Source organism: Vulpes lagopus, chromosome 10, assembly GCF_018345385.1.
Source record: "Vulpes lagopus strain Blue_001 chromosome 10, ASM1834538v1, whole genome shotgun sequence".
In the NCBI taxonomy this organism is placed as follows: domain Eukaryota; kingdom Metazoa; phylum Chordata; class Mammalia; order Carnivora; family Canidae; genus Vulpes; species Vulpes lagopus.
Window position 1 is genome coordinate 54,767,367 of NC_054833.1, and position 20,358 is coordinate 54,787,724.

A 20,358-nucleotide genomic window follows, 5' to 3' on the forward strand; every position below is an offset into this window, starting at 1 on the left:
CTGCACTGGGGACTGTGAGACTTACTAAAAGGACTTAGGAAAATAAAGACTTTTCTTTACTAGGAATGCAAAGTACTGTAGAACCTTCCAGAATAGAGTAAGATACCTTGGAAAGTAAATGAAAATTAAAAAGATAATTTCAATAATATTACTTCTAATGTTTAAGATCTCAAGAGAAAACAGGTCTTCAAATGTTAGATTATAGAGTAAAAACTTAGACTATTCAATCTATTGGGCAGATTTATTTTTTCTTTAGATTTTATTTATTTATTCATGAGAGACACATAGAGAGAGAGGCAGAGACATAGGCAGAGGGAGAAGCAGGCTCCATGCAAAGACCCTGATGTGGGACTCGTTCCCAGGACCCCAGAATCATGACCTGAGCCAAAGGCAGACGCTCATCCACTGAGCCAGCCAGCATCCCTGGGCAGATTTAGATAGAAATTAAATCTCCTAAGTATGTCACAGATGCTACAGAATACAGAGTTGGGAGGTAAATCACAATGATTAGGGAACATGAAAGATATTTATTTCAGTTTGCTTGAGAACAACCCTAAAAGTGATGGAATCATAAATTTATTCATCAGATACTGTGCAAGCCACTGTTCTACATGCTTGGACAGAGCAGTAAACAGAGAAAAATCTGTCCTTATGAAGCCTCCATTTAGTGAGGAATGTAAAGTAAATTAATTCAGTGAAATCTGTAGACTACTACCTGGGGATATAGGCTCTGGAGAAAAAGGAGGACAGGAGGAGGGCTGCAACCTTAAACAGCATGGCCAAGAAAGGCCTCGCTAAGATGACATTGCAGCAAATGCCTGAAAGACAGGAGATGACTCCTGTGCAGGAATCTGGAGGGCAGCACCCTGGGCATAGGAAAGAGCAAGAATAAAGCCCCTGGGCAGGGAGTCTGTTTGCTGAACAGCCAGGAGGCTAGAGTGGCTGGAGCAGACCAAGTAAGGGGGCAAGAAAATGGGGAAGGCACAGAGGTGATCAGCCCGACCTTCACCTGTTACTCCAGATGAGATAAGAGATCATGAGAGTTTTTCCAATAGAGGAGTGGTATAATCTGACCAACGCTTGAACCGGAGTATTCAGACTGCTTGGTTAAGAACCACAAGAGGACCATGGCAGCAGCAGTACTAGTTAGGTGGTGGCTGCATTAATGATACCAGTCAAGGGAGTAGCAGGTGAAAGGGTGTTTCTGGATGTGTTCTGAATGTAGAAGCAGGATCATGTTTCTGGTAGGATGGGCGCACACGAGGAGAGGTAAGGAGTTAACAGTGATCCCAAGACTTTCAGCCTCTGTCTCAGGAAGGATGGAGCTGTCATTGACTTTTATGGGAATGATCGTATGGATAGAGGCCAACATAAGACGTTTTGGGGAGAGTGACAATCTTTTTTAAATGTTACTGATAGTTTATGGAACGATCAAAAACTGGAATTTTTAAAAAGATTTATTTATTTATTCATGAAAGCCACAGACGCAGAGAGAGAGAGAGAGAGAGAGAGAGAGAGGGGCAGAGACACAGGCAGAAGGAGAAGCAGGCTCTTCGCAGGGAGCCTGATGCAGAACTCGATCCCTGATCCCAGGATCATTACCTGAACCGAAGGCAGGTGCCCAACTGCTGAGCCACCCAGGCATCCCAAAAACTGGCATGTTATTTAAGAAAGGGGACTTTAGTTAAATTCTCTCATTTACCATGTAATTTCTATAAACTGTTTAACTCTTGAAACTGGGGTTTTATTTTTCCCATCTTTAAATATGGAAATAATACTCATCTCATGTGTTGTAAATATTACTAGATTTCATGTAAAGCATATACATGTCTTGTTTTCAGAATAAGCTCAGTTCTTATAAATGTTTGTTTTCTCTTTCCATCCTTCATTAGATCATTTAAAAAGTCTGAATATATAAAGTGGTGCACTGAGAAAAGTGATCTGAAGCTAGATTTAGGTAAATTGTACATTTTACAGCTAAGGAAATGACAGAAGCTATTTAGATAAACCCAGAAAGGGTGTCCTGAGACACACTCCTAGATCCAGAAATGCCAGTCTGAGTCCTTAGAGAATAGTCAAGGTCAAAGAGGGAAGAGAAGGAGCTAGAGGCTCACAGATTTTTTTCAGTGAAGAATCTGTCTAGTAACAAATTAAAGAAGCAATATGCGTGGCTAAGGTAACAAGAAGCATTGTAGCAGACACGCTAGAAACTGTGCCTGAATATTCATCCAAACAAAAGATATAAACAGCCTCTAAAGAGACTCTCAGGAAGACACAAGAGGGAGGGAAGCGTAGGGAGTGATACCTAGATGAGGGAGAAATCTGCTTTCGGCACTGCTCGCGGGAAGGATTGGAAAGAACCCAATGAAATAGCACCTGCTGATAGAAGGAACACACTGGCAATCTAACACAGTGCCCACTTAGGCCTCATCCAGAATGAATTCAGGCCACAGCAGGAGGATCAGAGTGGAGGCAGGAGGTGGCGCTGAATGATTCTAGGTTGCACTGTCTATTTTCTCTGGTAGTTTAGTTGTTTAGATAGGTAGTTGTTTGGGGGACACCTGAGTGGCTCAGTTGGTTGAATGACTGAATCTGGTTTCAACTCAGGTCATGATCTGCCAGCTATGGGATGGGGCCCCACATCGGGCTACCATCAAAGACTGCTTCAGATTCTTTCTTCCTCTCCGTCTGCCCCCTCCCTGCTTGCACACTGTCTTTCCCTCAAGTAAATAAATAATCTTTAAAAAAAGTAATTTTTTTAAAGATTTTATTTATTCATGAGGTACACACAGAGAGAGGCAGAGACATAGGCAGCGAGAGAAGCAGGCTCCATGCAGGGGGAGCCTGATGTGGGACTAGAATCACACCCTGAGCCCAAGTAGACACTCAACCGCTGAGCCACCCAGGCATCCCAAAAAATAGTTTAGATTGGTGTTGCTTATTTAGTTATCTTTACTTCCTGAAAAACCTTAAGGAGAAGTTTATATAACATGCTAACTGGTATTTATTAATTCCAGATATTGCTTAGATCTCCCCAGACTTCCAAGTTGCTAGAAGTTGATATAAGATTCTAACATAAGTAGGAAGGGTGGCAAATATGGTGGTATATATTAGCCAGTAGTTTCAGTTAGGCAAAAAAAAAAAAAAAAAAAAATTCTCGGTGGAGTTCACGCAGTCACTATAAATTTTAAAACAAGAGACACAGAACCTAAGCAGGAACTCATTCCTAACAACATAAGCATGAAAGCCTGCCACTGACACTTGGCAATCCGTTTGGTCGGCAGTAATCCTCTGTGACCCAGCAGACTAAGACTCACCTTGCAAACTTAACCTCTAAAATAATCTCATTTCCCTTCCTCACATTCTGTGATGGGTCGCCAAGGATCAAATATAATTCTTCAATAAAGTCTAGTGATTTGGTCCTGCCTGCCTCCCACATCATCTCTGAACCCCTCTCCTCCTTGATGGGTCCTCGTTGTGCTGTGCTTGGGGCCTCAGCTTCCTGGTCCCCCGGTGGGGTAGTGACTCCTGCTGTTTGCCCCGAGGTACCCACTTCCTTTATGGCTGCACAGTTGTTTATTCTGTTGTCTATCCTTTCTGAGAAACTGTAAGGATCGTTCCTTGGAACACAGTATATGCCTATTCTGTTTACCATTCCACACTGAGCAACCTCAGAAAAGTGTTGGGCACCAAGGCAGAACTGTTAAATGCGACAGTGCACAAATGTAAGACTTGTAAACCATGAGGCAGGAACTGCATCAGTTGTAACCACTGTGTCTCCAATGCTTCACTCAGAGCCGCCACTTCCCCTAGCCTAGCCAGGCCCCCAGGATTTGCAAAACATCCCTGTAATGAACTGTAGAGGACACCCTCAGCAGCATGTTCTGTTCTCTCTGATGGTATGCCTCAGAATGAAATGCTCTAGGATGTTAAAGTATGGATGGCACTGAGCTCAAGCTGCTGAATTCACTCTCAGCATCATCACACCTTTTCAAAAAACTTGAAACTCCCATCGTCACACAGGATCACAGCAATACTGCTACGTGCTCACCCCTTCCTTCCCCACCTGTGTGGCTACAGCATTCCTCCACATTCATATGCTGCTCCTGACTCTTACCTGGGACACACAGAAGACACCTGTGAAAACCCGATAGCTGAAAAGTGAATCCCAAACACTAAACATTACCTTAGAAAGGTACATCACTGTACACTTATAACAACGAAAAAAAATTAAAACAGGAAAATAAATAACTGAAAAGAACATATTCCTCAGGGGTGGTAAAAATGATAAAACTATTGTATATTAGAAGGACAGAAGTCCTTCTTCTCTGCCCTCTCTATCCTCCTCCTTCCATCTTCTGTCATTTGCTGATTATATCCTGGCATATGCACAGCAGAGAGACAGTCCTTGACTGGTTCTTCTCTACCTGCTGATTTTAACGTCATTTTCAAATCCAGTAATATTTTTCCTAAAATAATCCCACAATCCAGAGATTAGTTATATTAGAAGCCAGACAAACATTCAGACAAGTCTTGGCCCCTTTATAGGGATCTCATTTGTAGACTGGCACGGGAGACTACAAAGAGAGAGAGAGATGAAGACAGAAGAGTAAGGGAAGGACCCCTGGAGGAAGTGTCTACAGAGCTCAGAACACATGAAGTCAAGTGCATATCTAAAGACATACCTTCACCACAAGATCAACTTCTTTCATATTAGAACAAAGATAATGAGGGAGGTTGAGACAAATATGGGTGGGAGACAAGAGTCAGACTTCTCAAAGGGTCATGTTTCATAGCCTGAATTTTCTCTATAAAATAAAATGGGAGGTTTTCAGCTAGGGGAAAGGAGGTGATGACAGAACGGCTTTCAGCAAAGGAACACACAGTTGAAACAGCCATGGTGGCACACAAGGCAGTGCCAGGCCCCTTCCCATGCTGAACCCTCGTATGTGGTGCCACTAGCTGAGCTCAGCAACTTGCGTATGGACCCAAGTTCAACCGTCTTTAGAAAGGATATAGTATGACGGAAAGTGAGTTAGGATAATGAAGATTCTGGAAAGAGAATGGTTAATGTTATGTGTCATGGATTCCAGGGTGAGTTGGGCAGGTTCAGGAAAGAGACAGACTGGGACAATTCTAAGCAGGAAAAGTCTAGAAAGTCTAATAACCCCATGAAAAAATTGAGAACGAAACATGCTTATGGTCAAAGAGTGATATGTACGCTCCAGGGGTTCAGAGGCAGAGCAGTGATAAGTGATGACAAGGCTGAAGCTGTGGGCAGGCGGGTCCTCTGCTGAAACGAGCATGGATGGAGAGGGGTTGGTCTAGAAAGACTCCTAGGATTGCAATGATTGTGATAAAGAAGGCTGTTTGTGAGGTAGGTGCAATTGGCAGAGGGAGAGGGGAGTGAAACCACAGGAGTAGAGGTACGATGTGTGCACTGACTAACCAGTACCATTTGCTATTCCTTCAAAAAAAAAAAATCACTATCATTCCTTATTCCATTCATTTTTCCTGCAAGTTACCTAGCTGGATAATTCTGAAAAAAAAAAAAAAAAGTGATTTGTAAAAAGAAAAGATAGAAAAAAGGAGTTCCCCATGGAGAGGAAGACATGCTCTAAAGTCAATTGGTCACAGTTATGAATCACTATCAGTTACCAGATGACCCACATATATTACAGGTGTATTCTTCTATGAATTCTCAAAAGTTATGAAGTGCCACAGTGAGAAAAAAAATATTTTAGGGGGAGGGGCAAGATGGCGGAAGAGTAGGGTCCCCAAGTCACCTGTCCCCACCAAATTACCTAGATAACCTTCAAATCATCCTGAAAATCTACGAATTCGGCCTGAGATTTAAAGAGAGACCAGCTGGAACGCTACAGTGAGAAGAGTTCGCGCTTCTATCAAGGTAGGAAGACGGGGAAAAAGAAATAAAGAAACAAAAGGCCTCCAAGGGGGAGGGGCCCGCGAGGAGCCGGGCTGAGGCCGGGGCGAGTGTCCCCAGGACAGGAGAGCCCCGTCCCGGAGGAGCAGGAGCTGCACCGACCTTCCCCGCGGAAAGGGGCTCCCGGGGAATTGGAGCAGGATCCCCAGGAGGGCGGGGATGCCCTCGGGCTACCTGGGACAGTAACAGAGGAACTGCGCCCCGGGAGATGCGCCGAGCTCCCTAAGGGCTGCAGCGCTCGGCGGGACCCGGAGCAGCTCGGAGGGGCTCGGGCGGCGGCTCCGCGGAGGGGGCTGCGGGGCGGGAGCGCGAATCCAACAGCGCAGGCCCCGGAGCACAGGGCGCGGGGACACAGCCCAGGATCCGGCCTCCCCCGGGACAGGCAGAGGCCGGGAGGGCCCAGGACAGCAAGGACGCTCCTGCCTGGAACTGAGCAGATCAGCGGCCCCGCCCCGGGAGCCCCCAGGCCCTGCAGACGGAGAGCCCCGGAGCTACTGCGGGGGCTGACTCCAGGGTCCCAGAGCTGCCCCCGCCACTGTGGCTTTCCTCCCTGGGGCCTCACGGGGTGAACAACCCCCACTGAGCCCTGCACCAGGCAGGGGGCAGAGCAGCTCCCCCAAGTGCTAACACCTGAGAATCAGCACAGCAGGCCCCTCCCCCAGAAGACCAGCGACACGGACCAGTTCCAGGGGAAGTCAAGGGACTTAAAGTACACAGAATCGGAAGATACTCCCCCGTGGTTTTTTTGTTTTTGTTTTTTTTGTTTTTGTTTATGTTTTGTTTTGTGCTTTTTTTTCTTTCTTTCTTCTTGATTTCTGATTGCTTCCCCCACCCGACCCCCCCCTTTTTTTCTTTTTTCTCCTTTCTTTTTCTTTCTTTTTCTTTTCTTTTTCCCCTTTTTTTCTTCTTTCTCTTTTTTCTTTTTCTCTTTTCTTTCCTTCTCTCTCTTTTTCTCCTTTTCCCAATACAACTTGTTTTTGGCCACTCTGCACTGAGCAAAATGACTAGAAGGAAAACCTCACCTCAAAAAAAAAGAATCAGAAACAGCCCTCTCTCCCACAGAGTTACAAAATATGGATTACAATTCAATGTCAGAAAGCCAATTCAGAAGCACTATTTTACAGCTACTGGTGGCTCTAGAAAAAACCATAAAGGACTCAAGAGACTTCATGACTGCAGAATTTAGATCCAATCAGGCAGAAATTAAAAATCAATTAAATGAGATGCAATCCAAACTAGAAGTCCTAACGATGAGGCTTAACGAGGTGGAAGAACGAGTGAGTGACATAGAAGACAAGTTGATGGCAAAGAGGGAAACTGAGGAAAAAAGAGAGAAGCAATTAAAAGATCATGAGGATAGATTAAGGGAAATAAATGACAGCCTGAGGAAGAAAAACCTACGTTTAATTGGGGTTCCCGAGGGCGCGGAAAGGGCCAGAGGGCCAGAATATGTATTTGAACAAATCCTAGCTGAAAACTTTCCTAATCTGGGAAGGGAAACAGGCATTCAGATCCAGGAAATAGAGAGATCCCCCCCTAAAATCATCAAAAACTGTTCAACACCTCGACATTTAATAGTGAAGCTTGCAAATTCCAAAGATAAGGAGAAGATCCTTAAAGCAGCAAGAGAAAAAAAGTCCCTGACTTTTATGGGGAGGAATATTAGGATAACAGCAGACCTCTCCACAGAGACCTGGCAGGCCAGAAAGGGCTGGCAGGATATATTCAGGGTCCTAAATGAAAAGAACATGCAACCAAGAATACTTTATCCAGCAAGGCTTTCATTCAAAATGGAAGGAGAGATAAAGAGCTTCCAAGACAGGCAGGAACTGAAAGAATATGTAACCTCCAAACCAGCTCTGCAAGAAATGTTAAGGGGGACTCTTAAAATTCCCCTTTAAGAAGAAGTTCAGTGGAACAATCCAGAAAATCAAGGACTGAATAGATATGATGACACTAAACTCATATCTCTCAATAGTAACTCTGAACGTGAATGGGCTTAATGACCCCATCAAAAGGCGCAGGGTTTCAGACTGGATAAAAAAGCAGGACCCATCTATTTGCTGTCTACAAGAGACTCATTTTAGACAGAAGGACACCTACAACCTGAAAATAAAAGGTTGGAGAACCATTTACCATTCAAATGGTCCTCAAAAGAAAGCAGGGGTTGCCATCCTTATATCAGATAAATTAAAATTTACCCCGAAGACTATAGTGAGAGATGAAGAGGGACACTATCTCATACTCAAAGGATCTATCCAACAAGAGGACTTAACAATCCTCAATATATATGCCCCGAATGTGGGAGCTGCCAAATATTTAAACCAATTAATAACCAAACTGAAGAAATACTTTGATAATAATACACTCTTACTTGGTGACTTCAATCTAGCTCTCTCTATACTAGATAGGTCTTCTAAGCACAACATATCCAAAGAAACGAGAGCTTTAAATGATACACTGGACCAGATGGATTTCACAGATATCTACAGAACTTTACATCCAAACTCAACTGAATACACATTCTTCTCAAGTGCACATGGAACTTTCTCCAGAATAGACCATATACTGGGTCACAAATCGGGTCTGAACCGATACCAAAAGATTGGGATAGTCCCCTGTATATTCTCAGACCATAATGCCTTGAAATTAGAACTTAATCACAACAAGAAGTTTGGAAGGACCACAAACACGTGGAGGTTAAGGACCATCCTGCTAAAAGATGAAAAGGTCAACCAGGAAATTAAGGAAGAATTAAAAAGATTCATGGAAACTAATGAGAATGAAGATACAACCGTTCAAAATCTTTGGGATGCAGCAAAAGCAGTCCTGAGGGGGAAATACATCGCAATACAAGCATCCATTCAAAAACTGGAAAGATCTCAAATTCAAAAGCTCACCTTACACATAAAGGAACTAGAGAAAAAGCAACAAATAGAACCCCCCCCCCCAGCAGAAGAAGACAGTTAATTAAAATTCGAGCAGAACTAAATGAAATCGAGACCAAAAGAACTGTGGAACAGATCAACAGAACCAGGAGTTGGTTCTTTGAAAGAATTAATAAGATAGATAAACCATTAGCCAACCTTATTAAAAAGAAGAGAGAGAAGACTCAAATTAATAAAATCATGAATGAGAACGGAGAGATCACTACCAACACCAAGGAAATACAAACGATTTTAAAAACATATTATGAACAGCTCTACGCCAATAAATTAGGAAATCTAGAAGAAATGGATGCATTCCTGGAAAGCCACAAACTACCAAAACTGGAGCAGGAAGAAATAGAAAACCTGAACAGGCCAATAACCAGGGAGGAAATTGAAGCAGTCATCAAAAACCTCCCAAGACACAAGAGTCCAGGGCCAGATGGCTTCCCAGGGGAATTCTATCAAACGTTTAAAGAAGAAATCATACCTATTCTACTAAAGCTGTTTGGAAAGATAGAAAGAGATGGAGTACTTCCAAATTCGTTCTATGAGGCCAGCATCACCTTAATTCCAAAACCAGACAAAGACCCCACCAAAAAGGAGAATTACAGACCAATATCCCTGATGAACATGGATGCAAAAATTCTCAACAAGATACTAGCCAATAGGATCCAACAGTACATTAAGAAAATTATTCACCATGACCAAGTAGGATTTATCCTCGGGACACAAGGCTGGTTCAACACTCGTAAAACCATCAATGTGATTCATCATATCAGCAAGAGAAAAATCAAGAACCATATGATACTCTCATTAGATGCAGAGAAAGCATTTGACAAAATACAGCATCCCTTCCTGATCAAAACCCTTCAGAGTGTTGGGATAGAGGGAACTTTCCTCGACATCTTAAAAGCCATCTATGAAAAGCCCACAGCAAATATCATTCTCAATGGGGAAGCACTGGGAGCCTTTCCCCTAAGATCAGGAACAAGACAGGGATGTCCACTCTCACCACTGCTGTTCAACATAGTTCTTGAAGTCCTCGCCTCAGCAATCAGACAACAAAAAGACATTAAAGGCATTCAAATTGGCAAAGAAGAAGTCAAACTCTCCCTCTTCGCCGATGTTATGATACTCTACATAGAAAACCCAAAAGCCTCCACCCCAAGATTGCTAGAACTCATACAGCAATTTGGTAGCGTGGCAGGATACAAAATCAATGCCCAGAAATCAATGGCATTTCTATACACTAACAATGAGACTGAAGAAAGAGAAATTAAGGAGTCAATCCCATTTACAATTGCACCCAAAAGCATAAGATACCTAGGAATAAACCTAACCAAAGAGGTAAAAGATCTATACCCTAAAAACTATAGAACACTTCTGAAGGAAATTGAGGAAGACACAAAGAGATGGAAAAATATTCCATGCTCATGGATTGGCAGAATTAATATTGTAAAAATGTCAATGTTACCCAGGGCAATTTATACGTTTAATGCAATCCCTATCAAAATACCATGGACTTTCTTCAGAGAGTTAGAACAAATTATTTTAAGATTTGTGTGGAATCAGAAAAGACCCCGAATAGCCAGGGGAATTTTAAAAAAGAAAACCATAGCTGGGGGCATCACAATGCCAGATTTCAGGTTGTACTACAAAGCCGTGGTCATCAAGACAGTGTGGTACTGGCACAAAAACAGACACATAGATCAATGGAACAGAATAGAGAACCCAGAAGTGGACCCTGAAATGTATGGTCATCTAATATTCGATAAAGGAGGAAAGACTATCCATTGGAAGAAAGACAGTCTCTTCAATAAATGCTGCTGGGAAAATTGGACATCCACATGCAGAAGAATGAAACTGGACAACTCTCTTTCACCATACACAAAGATAAACTCAAAATGGATGAGAGATCTAAATGTGAGACAAGAGTCCATCAAAATCATAGAAGAGAACACAGGCAACACCCTCTTTGAACTCGGCCACAGTAACTTCTTGCAAGATACATCCACGAAGGCAAAAGAAACAAAAGCAAAAATGAACTATTGGGACTTCATCAAGATAAGAAGCTTTTGCACAGCAAAGGATACAGTCAACAAAACTAAAAGACAACCTACAGAATGGGAGAAGATATTTGCAAATGACATATCAGATAAAGGGCTAGTTTCCAAAATCTATAAAGAACTTATTAAACTCAACACCAAAGAAACAAACAATCCAATCATGAAATGGGCAAAAGACATGAAGAGAAATCTCACAGAGGAAGACATGGACATGGCCAACATGCACATGAGAAAATGCTCTGCATCACTGGCCATCAGGGAAATACAAATCAAAACCACAATGAGATACCACCTCACACCAGTGAGAATGGGGAAAATTAACAAGGCAGGAAACCACAAATGTTGGAGAGGATGCGGAGAAAAGGGAACCCTCTTACACTGTTGGTGGGAATGTGAACTGGTGCAGCCACTCTGGAAACTGTGTGGAGGTTCCTCAAAGAGTTAAAAATAGACCTGCCCTATGACCCAGCAATTGCACTGTTGGGGATTTACCCCAAAGATTCAGATGCAATGAAATGTCGGGACACCTGCACCCCGATGTTTCTATCAGCAATGGCCACAATAGCCAAACTGTGGAAGGAGCCTCGGTGTCCATCGAAAGATGAATGGATAAAGAAGATGTGGTTTATGTATACAATGGAATATTACTCAGCAATTAGAAACGACAAATACCCACCATTTGCTTCAACGTGGATGGAACTGGAGGGTATTATGCTGAGTGAAATAAGTCAATCGGAGAAGGACAAACAGTGTATGTTCTCATTCATTTGGGGAATATGAATAATAGTGAAAGGGAATATAAAGGAAGGGAAAAGAAATGTTGGGAAATATCAGGAAGGGAGACAGAACATAAAGACTCCTAACTCGGGGAAACGAACTAGGGGTGGTGGAAGGGGAGGAGGGCGGGTGTTGGAGGGGAATGGGTGACGGGCACTGAGGTGGACACTTGACGGGATGAGCACTGGGTGTTTTTCTGTATGTTGGTAAATTGAACACCAATAAAAATTAATTAAAAATAAAAAAAAGAAAAAAATATTTTAAAAGAATGCTCAATCAACACTGATGACACAGAGAATGAATACATGATACTTTATGTACAATAGCATTTACACTGATTGCCAGCAAAGAAGCCATCTCAAAATGCATGTCTATACCACTAGAGTCATACACGCCCACCACTAAATGATTTACTCTTACCTGGATGGCAAGGGCACGGGCTACGAGACCTCTGAGGTATTGTACGGGATCTTCTGGGCCTTCCCACTTGCTCTGCCATGCAAGAGGACACTGCAAGTTAAAAAGGATCCAAATTAAGTTTACATATATAATATTTATACAAGAGACCTTTTAACATTAATGTGATGGGGAAAACATTTTGGCATAATCCACCTTATGTGTATCATGACATTTATTTCTTTAAGATATGTATGTTTTTCTTTGATCACAATAGAAATGACAGAATGAATTAATCTGTTTCTCTAAAAGGAGATTTTTTAAAAATAATTTGGCTATTTTGGGTAATGCTTCTATAAACATCAGGTGCATGTACCCCTTCAAATCAGTATTTCTGTATCCTTTAGGTAAATACCTAGTAGTGCAGTTGCTGGGTTGTGGGGTAGTTCTAAATGTCCATTGACTGAAGAACATACAGTGTATATACATGATAGAATACTACTCAGGCATCAAAAAGAATGAAATCTTGCCATTTGCAAGGAGGTGGACAGAGCTAGAGTGTACTATGCTAAAGGGAAATAGGTAAGTCAGAGACAAATACCAAATGATCTCACTCAGGCGGGATTTAAGAAAACAGATGAACACAGGGGAAGGAGGGAAAAAAAGAAGAAAACAAAGCCTAAGAGACTCAATGATAAGGAACAAACTAGTATTGCTGGAGGGAGGTGGGTGGGGAGTGGGCTATATGCGGGATGGGCATGGAGAGGCACTGGGTGTTGTGTGTAGGTGATGAACACTAAATTCTACACCTGAGACCAAATTTACCATATATGTTAACTAAAATTTAAAATGAAACTTGAAATTTAAAAAAATAAGGTTTTTTAAAATAAAAAATTTTGAAATAAACAAATATAAACTGGTATATACAAAGTAGCAAACCATGTTTTCTTAAAACAATACTTAGTACATAAAGAAATCAAATTAAATTTGATGAATTCATTTTATAAGTAGTAATTTTTTTTAAACTATTGGCTCCTACAGAATTTCTTCAAAATCTACATAGAGAAGTATAATGGATTTTCATCCCCAAACCATGTATAATAAAAAGAGAAGAAATTTTTAAAAACTTACTCTAAATTAAGTAAATAAAACTATTCTAAAATAGTTATCTTTTAAATATCTGACCTTCTATTAACTGATATTCTCTATTAACACGTACTTCTTTATTTCACAATACTCTATAAGTTCATCATCATACTATACCTTCTCTGTTGAGAGTTTGCTGGATTTTCCAAATATTATATAAATATCCAAACTTCTAAAGTATAGTAAAATAGGGAGAAAACATCAATTTCATACCCCCAAACACTGATTATATAGCTGAGAAATGATGGTGTAGAATATATCAACAAGGCATGGAAAACAAAAATTATAAGATAATGGAAATTTAGAGTGTATAAGCACCTTAGAAAACATCTGGTTCAATCATTTAGATGCATAAAGTAAACCTTCTTAGGAATATGGCAGAAAAGTGCCAGAGCAGTGCTTTGAACTAAGACAGGGGTGGTGATTTTAACACATGAGCCCAGAGTCTCCCAACGCTTTTCCTGCTGAGACCAGAAGTGTGTGCTTTTCTTGGTAAAGAAGGGTCCTGTGAATACAGTAGCAGTGATGCTGTACCAGTTTCTAGCACCAGGCCATAAGAAATCTGTTGATTGTATTTCCTGTCTTTTGAGACTTTTGATCTTGGAACCCATTCACCATATTTTGAAGCCCAATTTTTGGAGAGGCCTATGTGCAGATGGATGGAGGCTTCTAGCTCTCAGCTAACATTAACTTGCTAGCCTAGCCATGTGAACAAGCTTTCTCCACCAAACCCTACCTACATTTAAGGCTTCTAAACTTAAAATAAATGAGTTTTTTTAAACAACATTTTAATCCAATTTGTTTTGGTGGAATTTGATATATGGCAAGATGACTGATGCAGAGTTTGGTTATCTTCCCATTGAGAAATGAGGTCCATGTCCCTTGTACTTGAGTAAGAGCTTGGTGACAACTAGAATAGAATCAAGCATAAGTGATGCTGTATCAGATTCAGTTTTCAGGTCTAGGAATAACAAATTAGCAGCTTTTATTTTCAGTTTCTTGGGTGGTTTACTCTCAGAACCAAGATCTAATGTTGTAAGGAAGTGAAGTAGCCTGTATAGAGAGACCCACTGGAGGTGTCTGCACAAGGACCAACCATCTGTCCTGCTGAGCTCCCAGCCAACAATCAGCACCAACCTGCCACCCAAACTGCAAGTAGATCCTCCAGCTCCAAGCTGAGCCCACTCAGCTGGTGTCACATGGAGCAGACACAGGCCTGCCCCACCAGATCCACCCAAAATTCCTTATTCATGAGCTAAATGAATAATGTTTCTTGTTCTCAGCCATTAATTTCAGGGTAGTTTACAATGTAGCAATAAATAAGTAATATATCAGGTTTTCACATTCTCAGTGTTATGCTGTCCTGTCTTAGAAAGAGAGCTTCTTTTCACAGTGTTTCATACAATGTTATGTATGTTACTGTGTAGGGAACCTCCCTGCCACTTGGTATTCATGCCCTCATGAAGTCTCCTCACCTTGAGTTAGAACTGGTTTTGGTGACTTGATTCTAATGAAAGAATACACTAAGAGTGATGGGATGCCACTTTCTGTGGCTTCTGCTGGCTTGCCCTCTCATTCTCCCTTCCCTGTGCTAGCTCTAAGGGAAAGTGTCATGCTGAGAGTTTCTGGATGAAGATGCCTGTGGAGCAAGGAACTGACATCATCATCAATAGTCCATAGGGACCAGAGGCCTGCAGGTGGCCAGGCTGTTAGTGCCCTTAGAGGCTGTGATGACGGTGGCCCCAGACCCCAGACAACACCTGACCATAGGGTGCAGGAGACCTGAGCCTATATAGCTGAAATCATACCACGATTCTGGACATACAGAAACAGTGACACCATGAATTCTATTGTTTTGTTCCCTGAAGCTTTCAGGCAATTTACTGTGTAGCAATAGGTAACTGACAGTTACCAATATCAGTGTCAGTAGAAAACAGCCATTCCATTGATGTTAAAGCCCTTACTGTTCACCAGTTCAGCAGTTACTGTGCACAAGGCTGATTCTCAGGATATCCGCAGGAGGAGCGGGGATACTGAAACTTTCTCATGAAAAGAAGAGCTGGTGGGCACCACCTCCCTCCTCCACAGAGCAGCCCACATACTCTGACACCAGTGGGAATAAGAACACTCTCCACCAATGTTGCTAATGTCATTGCACCTCCCCATGTGCTCCCCAGGGAATCTGCATCACAAGCCTCATTGTGTGCAAGCTGCGCTGAGGTGGGCCATCGAGGCTGTGAAGTGGCTCCTACCCTGGGGAGAGGGACAACAGTCACATACACACCAGTTCCACTGCAGCCCCATCAGTGGGCTAGGGGCAGGCATCTGGTCTGACTGCGGCCCCTCCCCCCCCCATGAAACCCCAGGGGACAACAGTGGGCAAGTGCCCTGCACTACCACAGCTCCAGAAAACATCTGGTCTGACCAGAAAATGAAAACAACAGTTCCACAATATGTATGCACTCCTATGTTCAATGCATCATTATCTACAATAACCAAGATATGAAAGGAACCTAAGTGCCCATCAATAGATGAATGGATAAGGAAGTTGTAACACACACACACACACACACACACACACACACACGAATATTACTCCACCCTAAAAAAGAATGAAGCTATTTGGGACATTATGGGTGAACCTAGAGGCTATGATGCGAAGTGAAATAAGTCAGAGAAAGACAACTGTATGATTTCACCTTTATGTAGAATCTAAAAAACAAACATTAGAAATCAGAAACAGACCCCTAAACAGAGAACTGATGGTTGCCAGAGGATAGGAGGTGGAGGGTGGCTGAAATGGGGGAAGGGGATTAAATGGTCCAATCTTAGTTATAAAATATATAAGACATGGCGATGCAAGGTACAGAATAAGGAATGTAATTACTAACCTGGTGACAATTTTGTATGGGGGGCAGCTAGATTTATCCTGGTGATCACTTTGTAATGCATGTAATTGGAAACCACTACATCGTACACACAAAACTATACTGTGTGTCAAGGAGAGTTCACTTAAGAATGTGTTATATGTCGTTTGAGTTTATATAAGAATGATTTCATCAAGGAAGTCAGTAAAGGAAGAAGGTATTACATTTTGAAAGCTGTGTTGGATTTTGACAAAGGCAGAAAGAACTGGAAGGAACATTTTAAGCTAATGTTCACAGGATGCGGTGCCACCAACTGTGCTGAGTGCTGTAGAGGTACCAATAATCCTTAGGAGCAAATACTGTTCTAACTTCCACATTACAGTGGAGACAGTGGATGCAGGGAAGGAAGAGCCTGCCCAGAACCACTGAGCAGGCAATGCCACACCCATGACGTGGCCCCTGGAACCTCACTCCAGAGTCCGTTTGTCCACATTATACTGCTGATTCTACCCTTCTCTTGTGCTTCACATACATTACACCATGTGAGGTTCAACACAAGACAGTCATGAACTGGGGATTAAAACTATAATAATGGAGGGATCCCTGGGTGGCTCAGCAGGTTTAGCACCTGCCTTTGGCCCAGGGCATGATCCTAGAGTCCCGGGATCGAGTCCCACATCAGGCTCCCTGCATGGAGCCTGCTTCTCCCTCTGCCTATGTCTCTGCCTCTCTCTCTCTCTCTCTCTCTCTCTCTCTGTGTGTGTCTCTAATGAATAAATAAATAAAATCTTAAAAATAATAAAATAAAACTATAATAATGGAGAAACTAAGGCTTGAAACAAGTTAACTTACCGGTTTTTAAAACTAAATGTTATACATCTGGAGCCCAAGTTTGAACCTAAATATAACCTCTTTTTACTACTTATCCTTTCCATAAAGATGTCACAGAAGCAGAGCAGCATAGGGGCCTGTCGTTCACTTCCTTCAAGCATTAATCAAGTTCATGGGTATCAGCAAACTTGTATTAACAGCTGCTATGTGGCAGTAATTCTTTAGGTGCTTTGGACATGAAGTGATAACATAATCCCTATTGATAACAGCCTGTGCGAGGTATGAACATGGACAAAAAAGGAGATCCTGCAGTCCATACAGTAAGTTCTCTGATAAGGACAAGAAGTGTGCTCACTGAACACAGAGCGAGGGTCACCAAATCCCAACTGTGTATGAGGGCAAGAGTCAGGGAAGGCTTTCTGGTAGAATTAATGCTCGAGGTAAGTATTGAGAGGTAAGAGTCACACTCTGGTAAAGACAGACAGTAGGAAAAGGGAGGACAATTAATAAGGGAGACATGAGAAAATTGGGTTTATTAATTAGGTAAGGACCCAGACCAGGAAGCTTTTTCAGAGTTGATACTAAGGAGTTGGAAAGCAATAAGACCAAATTAAACTTTAACCAGGCATGTGACACAATCTGATTTGAATTTTATAAAGATTACCCAGTAGACATGCGGAGAACAGGCATTCAGGGGATGGATGTGGTGGCAGGGAGGTGAGTTGGGGAGCTCCAGTACTGTTACAGGCCTGAAGAGTGAGGATCTCCATGAGGTCAGTACAAGGGTAACAACGGCAAGCCCGTCTGCAACACATTCTGGGGCAGGCACTGTTCTAAGCATGTTACTCACATAGATACCTCTACACTTCAACACAACCCTCTAAGGGGGTTATAATTATTAGCCACATTCAGTGACTTGACCAAGAAAATACCAAATGACCAAATAAATATCCAAGAGTATTTAATCTCTACAATTTCAATGTTTATTACATGAACTTTAAACACAGGTCCACTTTTAGTGACTCTTTCCTCTTCAATTTGATAACTCTAGTCATCATTAATAATAATTGACAAACACTATTGTTCTACTAAGAAAAATGATGTGCTGATGTTCACCTGCGGGGGTGATGATGATAATCCATGATCAAGTTTTGGAAATACCTGAAAACTTCATTTGATTCAAGCTTATAGTAGTTTCCAAAACTGGGAGACAGCCTTGTAGCCACTATTTATTTCATATACCAGAAGTTGCAATGAGATGTTATAGTGTGGGGGGAAAGTATCAGTTTAAAATGTTTTTTAGAAAAAGGGGGAAAAGAAAAAGAAAAAAAAGAACTTGATAGGACTCCAAGATGGCAGAGAAGCAGGAAACCTTAGTTTCATTTAGTCCCAGGAATTCAGCTGGGTAGCTATCAAATCATTCTGAAAACCTGTGAATTCAGCCAGAAATCTAAGAATAGCTACAACTCTACAAATAGAAAGCAATCACTTTCTGTAAGAATGACAAGATGGAAAAACTCACCTCAGAAAAGCGAACAAGAGGCAGTACTGACTGCCAGAGGCCTAATCAGCATGAATATAAATAAAATGTCAGAACTAAAGTTCAGAATAATGATTATAAAGATAGTAGCTGGGCTTGATAAGAGCATAGAAGACACTAGAGAATCCTTTTCTGGAGAAATAAAAGAACTAAAATCAAATCAAGTCAAAATCAAAAAGACTATTAATGAGATGCCATAAAAATTGGAGGCTCTAACTGCTAGGATGAATGAGGCAGAAAAAAGAATCAGTAATGCAGAAGGCAAAATGATGGAGAATAAAGAAGCTGAGAAACAGAGAGATACACAACTACTGATCATGGGAGAAGAATTCGAGAGATAAGTGATACCATAGAACAAAACAATATTAAAAGTAATTGGGATTTCAGAAGAGGAAGGAGAGAGAGAGGTACAAAAGATATACTGGAGCAAATTATAGCAGAGAGCTTCCCTAAGCTGGGGAAGGAAACACACAGTGCAGGAAGCACAGAGAATGCCCCCTCAAAATCAATAAAAATACGTCAACACCTTGACATGTAATAGTGAAGCTTACAAATGTTAAAGAGAAAATCTTGAAAACAGCTCAGGACAAAAGCCACATAACCTACAAGAGTAGAAACATTAGGACTGGCAGCAAACCTATCAACAGAACCCAGCAGGCCAGAAAGGACTGACATGATATATTCAAGGTGCTAAGTGAAAAAATATGTAGCCAAGAATACTTTAATCAGCTATGATGTCATTCAAGATAGAAGGAGAGATAAAAAGCTTCCAGGACAAAGAGAAACTAAAAGAATTTGTGATCACTAAACCAGTCCTGTAAGAAATATTCAAAGAAATCCTTTAAGAGAAGAGAGAGCCCAAACTAACACAGACCAGAAAGGAACAGAGGCAAGCTACAGAAATAGTGACTCTACAGGTAATACAATGGCACTAAATTCACATCATTCAATAGTTACTCCAAATGTAAATGGGCTAAATGCACCAATCAAAAGACAAAAGGGTATCAGATTGGATAAAAGCAAGACCCATAGATATGCTATCTGCAGGAGACATATTTTAGACCCAAAGACAACTCCAAGTTGAAAGTGAGGGTGTGAAGAATCATTTATCATGCTAATGGACTTCAAAAGAAAGCTGGAGTGGCAATCCTTATATCCGAGAAATTATATTTTAAACCAGAGACTGTTGTCAAGAGATGAAGAAAGACATTATATCATAGTTAAAGGGCCTATGCAATAAGATCTAACAATTGTAAATATTTATGCCCCTAACATGGGAGCAGCCAATTATGTAAACCAATTAGTGACAAAACAGAAGAAATACATCAATAATAATACAGTAATAGTACGATAATAACACAATAACAGTACAGAAGGTTAACAACCTACTCATTGCAATGGACAGATCATCTAAGCAGAAGATCAAAAAGGAAACAAAGGCGTTGAATGACACACTGAACCAGATGAACTTCACAGATATAGTTTCTTTTGCTATCATATAAAATTCTAGGTAATTGTGCTTCATGTGCTTAAGAACCCAGACTCCTGCCCCATCTTTCCTTTTCAACCCTTCCTCATGGCAAGATGGCATTTGCCATCTGCCATTTGAGTGACCAGAAAGGAGTCAAGGGGAAGATAAAGATGTGCCAGGATCCTGGAATCACGACCTGAATCAAAGGCAGACACTCAACCACTGAGCCACCTAGGTGCCCCTCAATGTATTTTTATAGGTCTCAAATGATTTTGGTAATAAAGTTGGAAACAATTAAATTTCAATTGTGAATAAATAAATAGATAAAATACCCTGTGTTTAAAAAAAGAAAAAGAAAAAAAGCATAGCATTCCATCCTAAAACAACAGA

At 41.4% G+C, this 20,358-nt stretch overlaps 1 protein-coding gene across 10 annotated transcripts in view; it reads right to left on the reverse strand.

Moving 5' to 3' along the window:
• Positions 1–20,358, reverse strand: part of DYNC2H1 (dynein cytoplasmic 2 heavy chain 1) — a 344,376-nt gene that overhangs the window by 49,769 nt on the left and 274,249 nt on the right. For 9 of the 10 annotated variants that reach the window (XM_041770022.1, XM_041770021.1, XM_041770024.1 and 6 more), the window contains one exon: positions 12,138–12,227. In XM_041770022.1, the coding sequence (XP_041625956.1) occupies positions 12,138–12,227 (90 nt within the window). The remainder of the gene's footprint in view (positions 1–12,137; positions 12,228–20,358) is intronic. The other variant, XM_041770017.1, reaches the window with a different exon arrangement.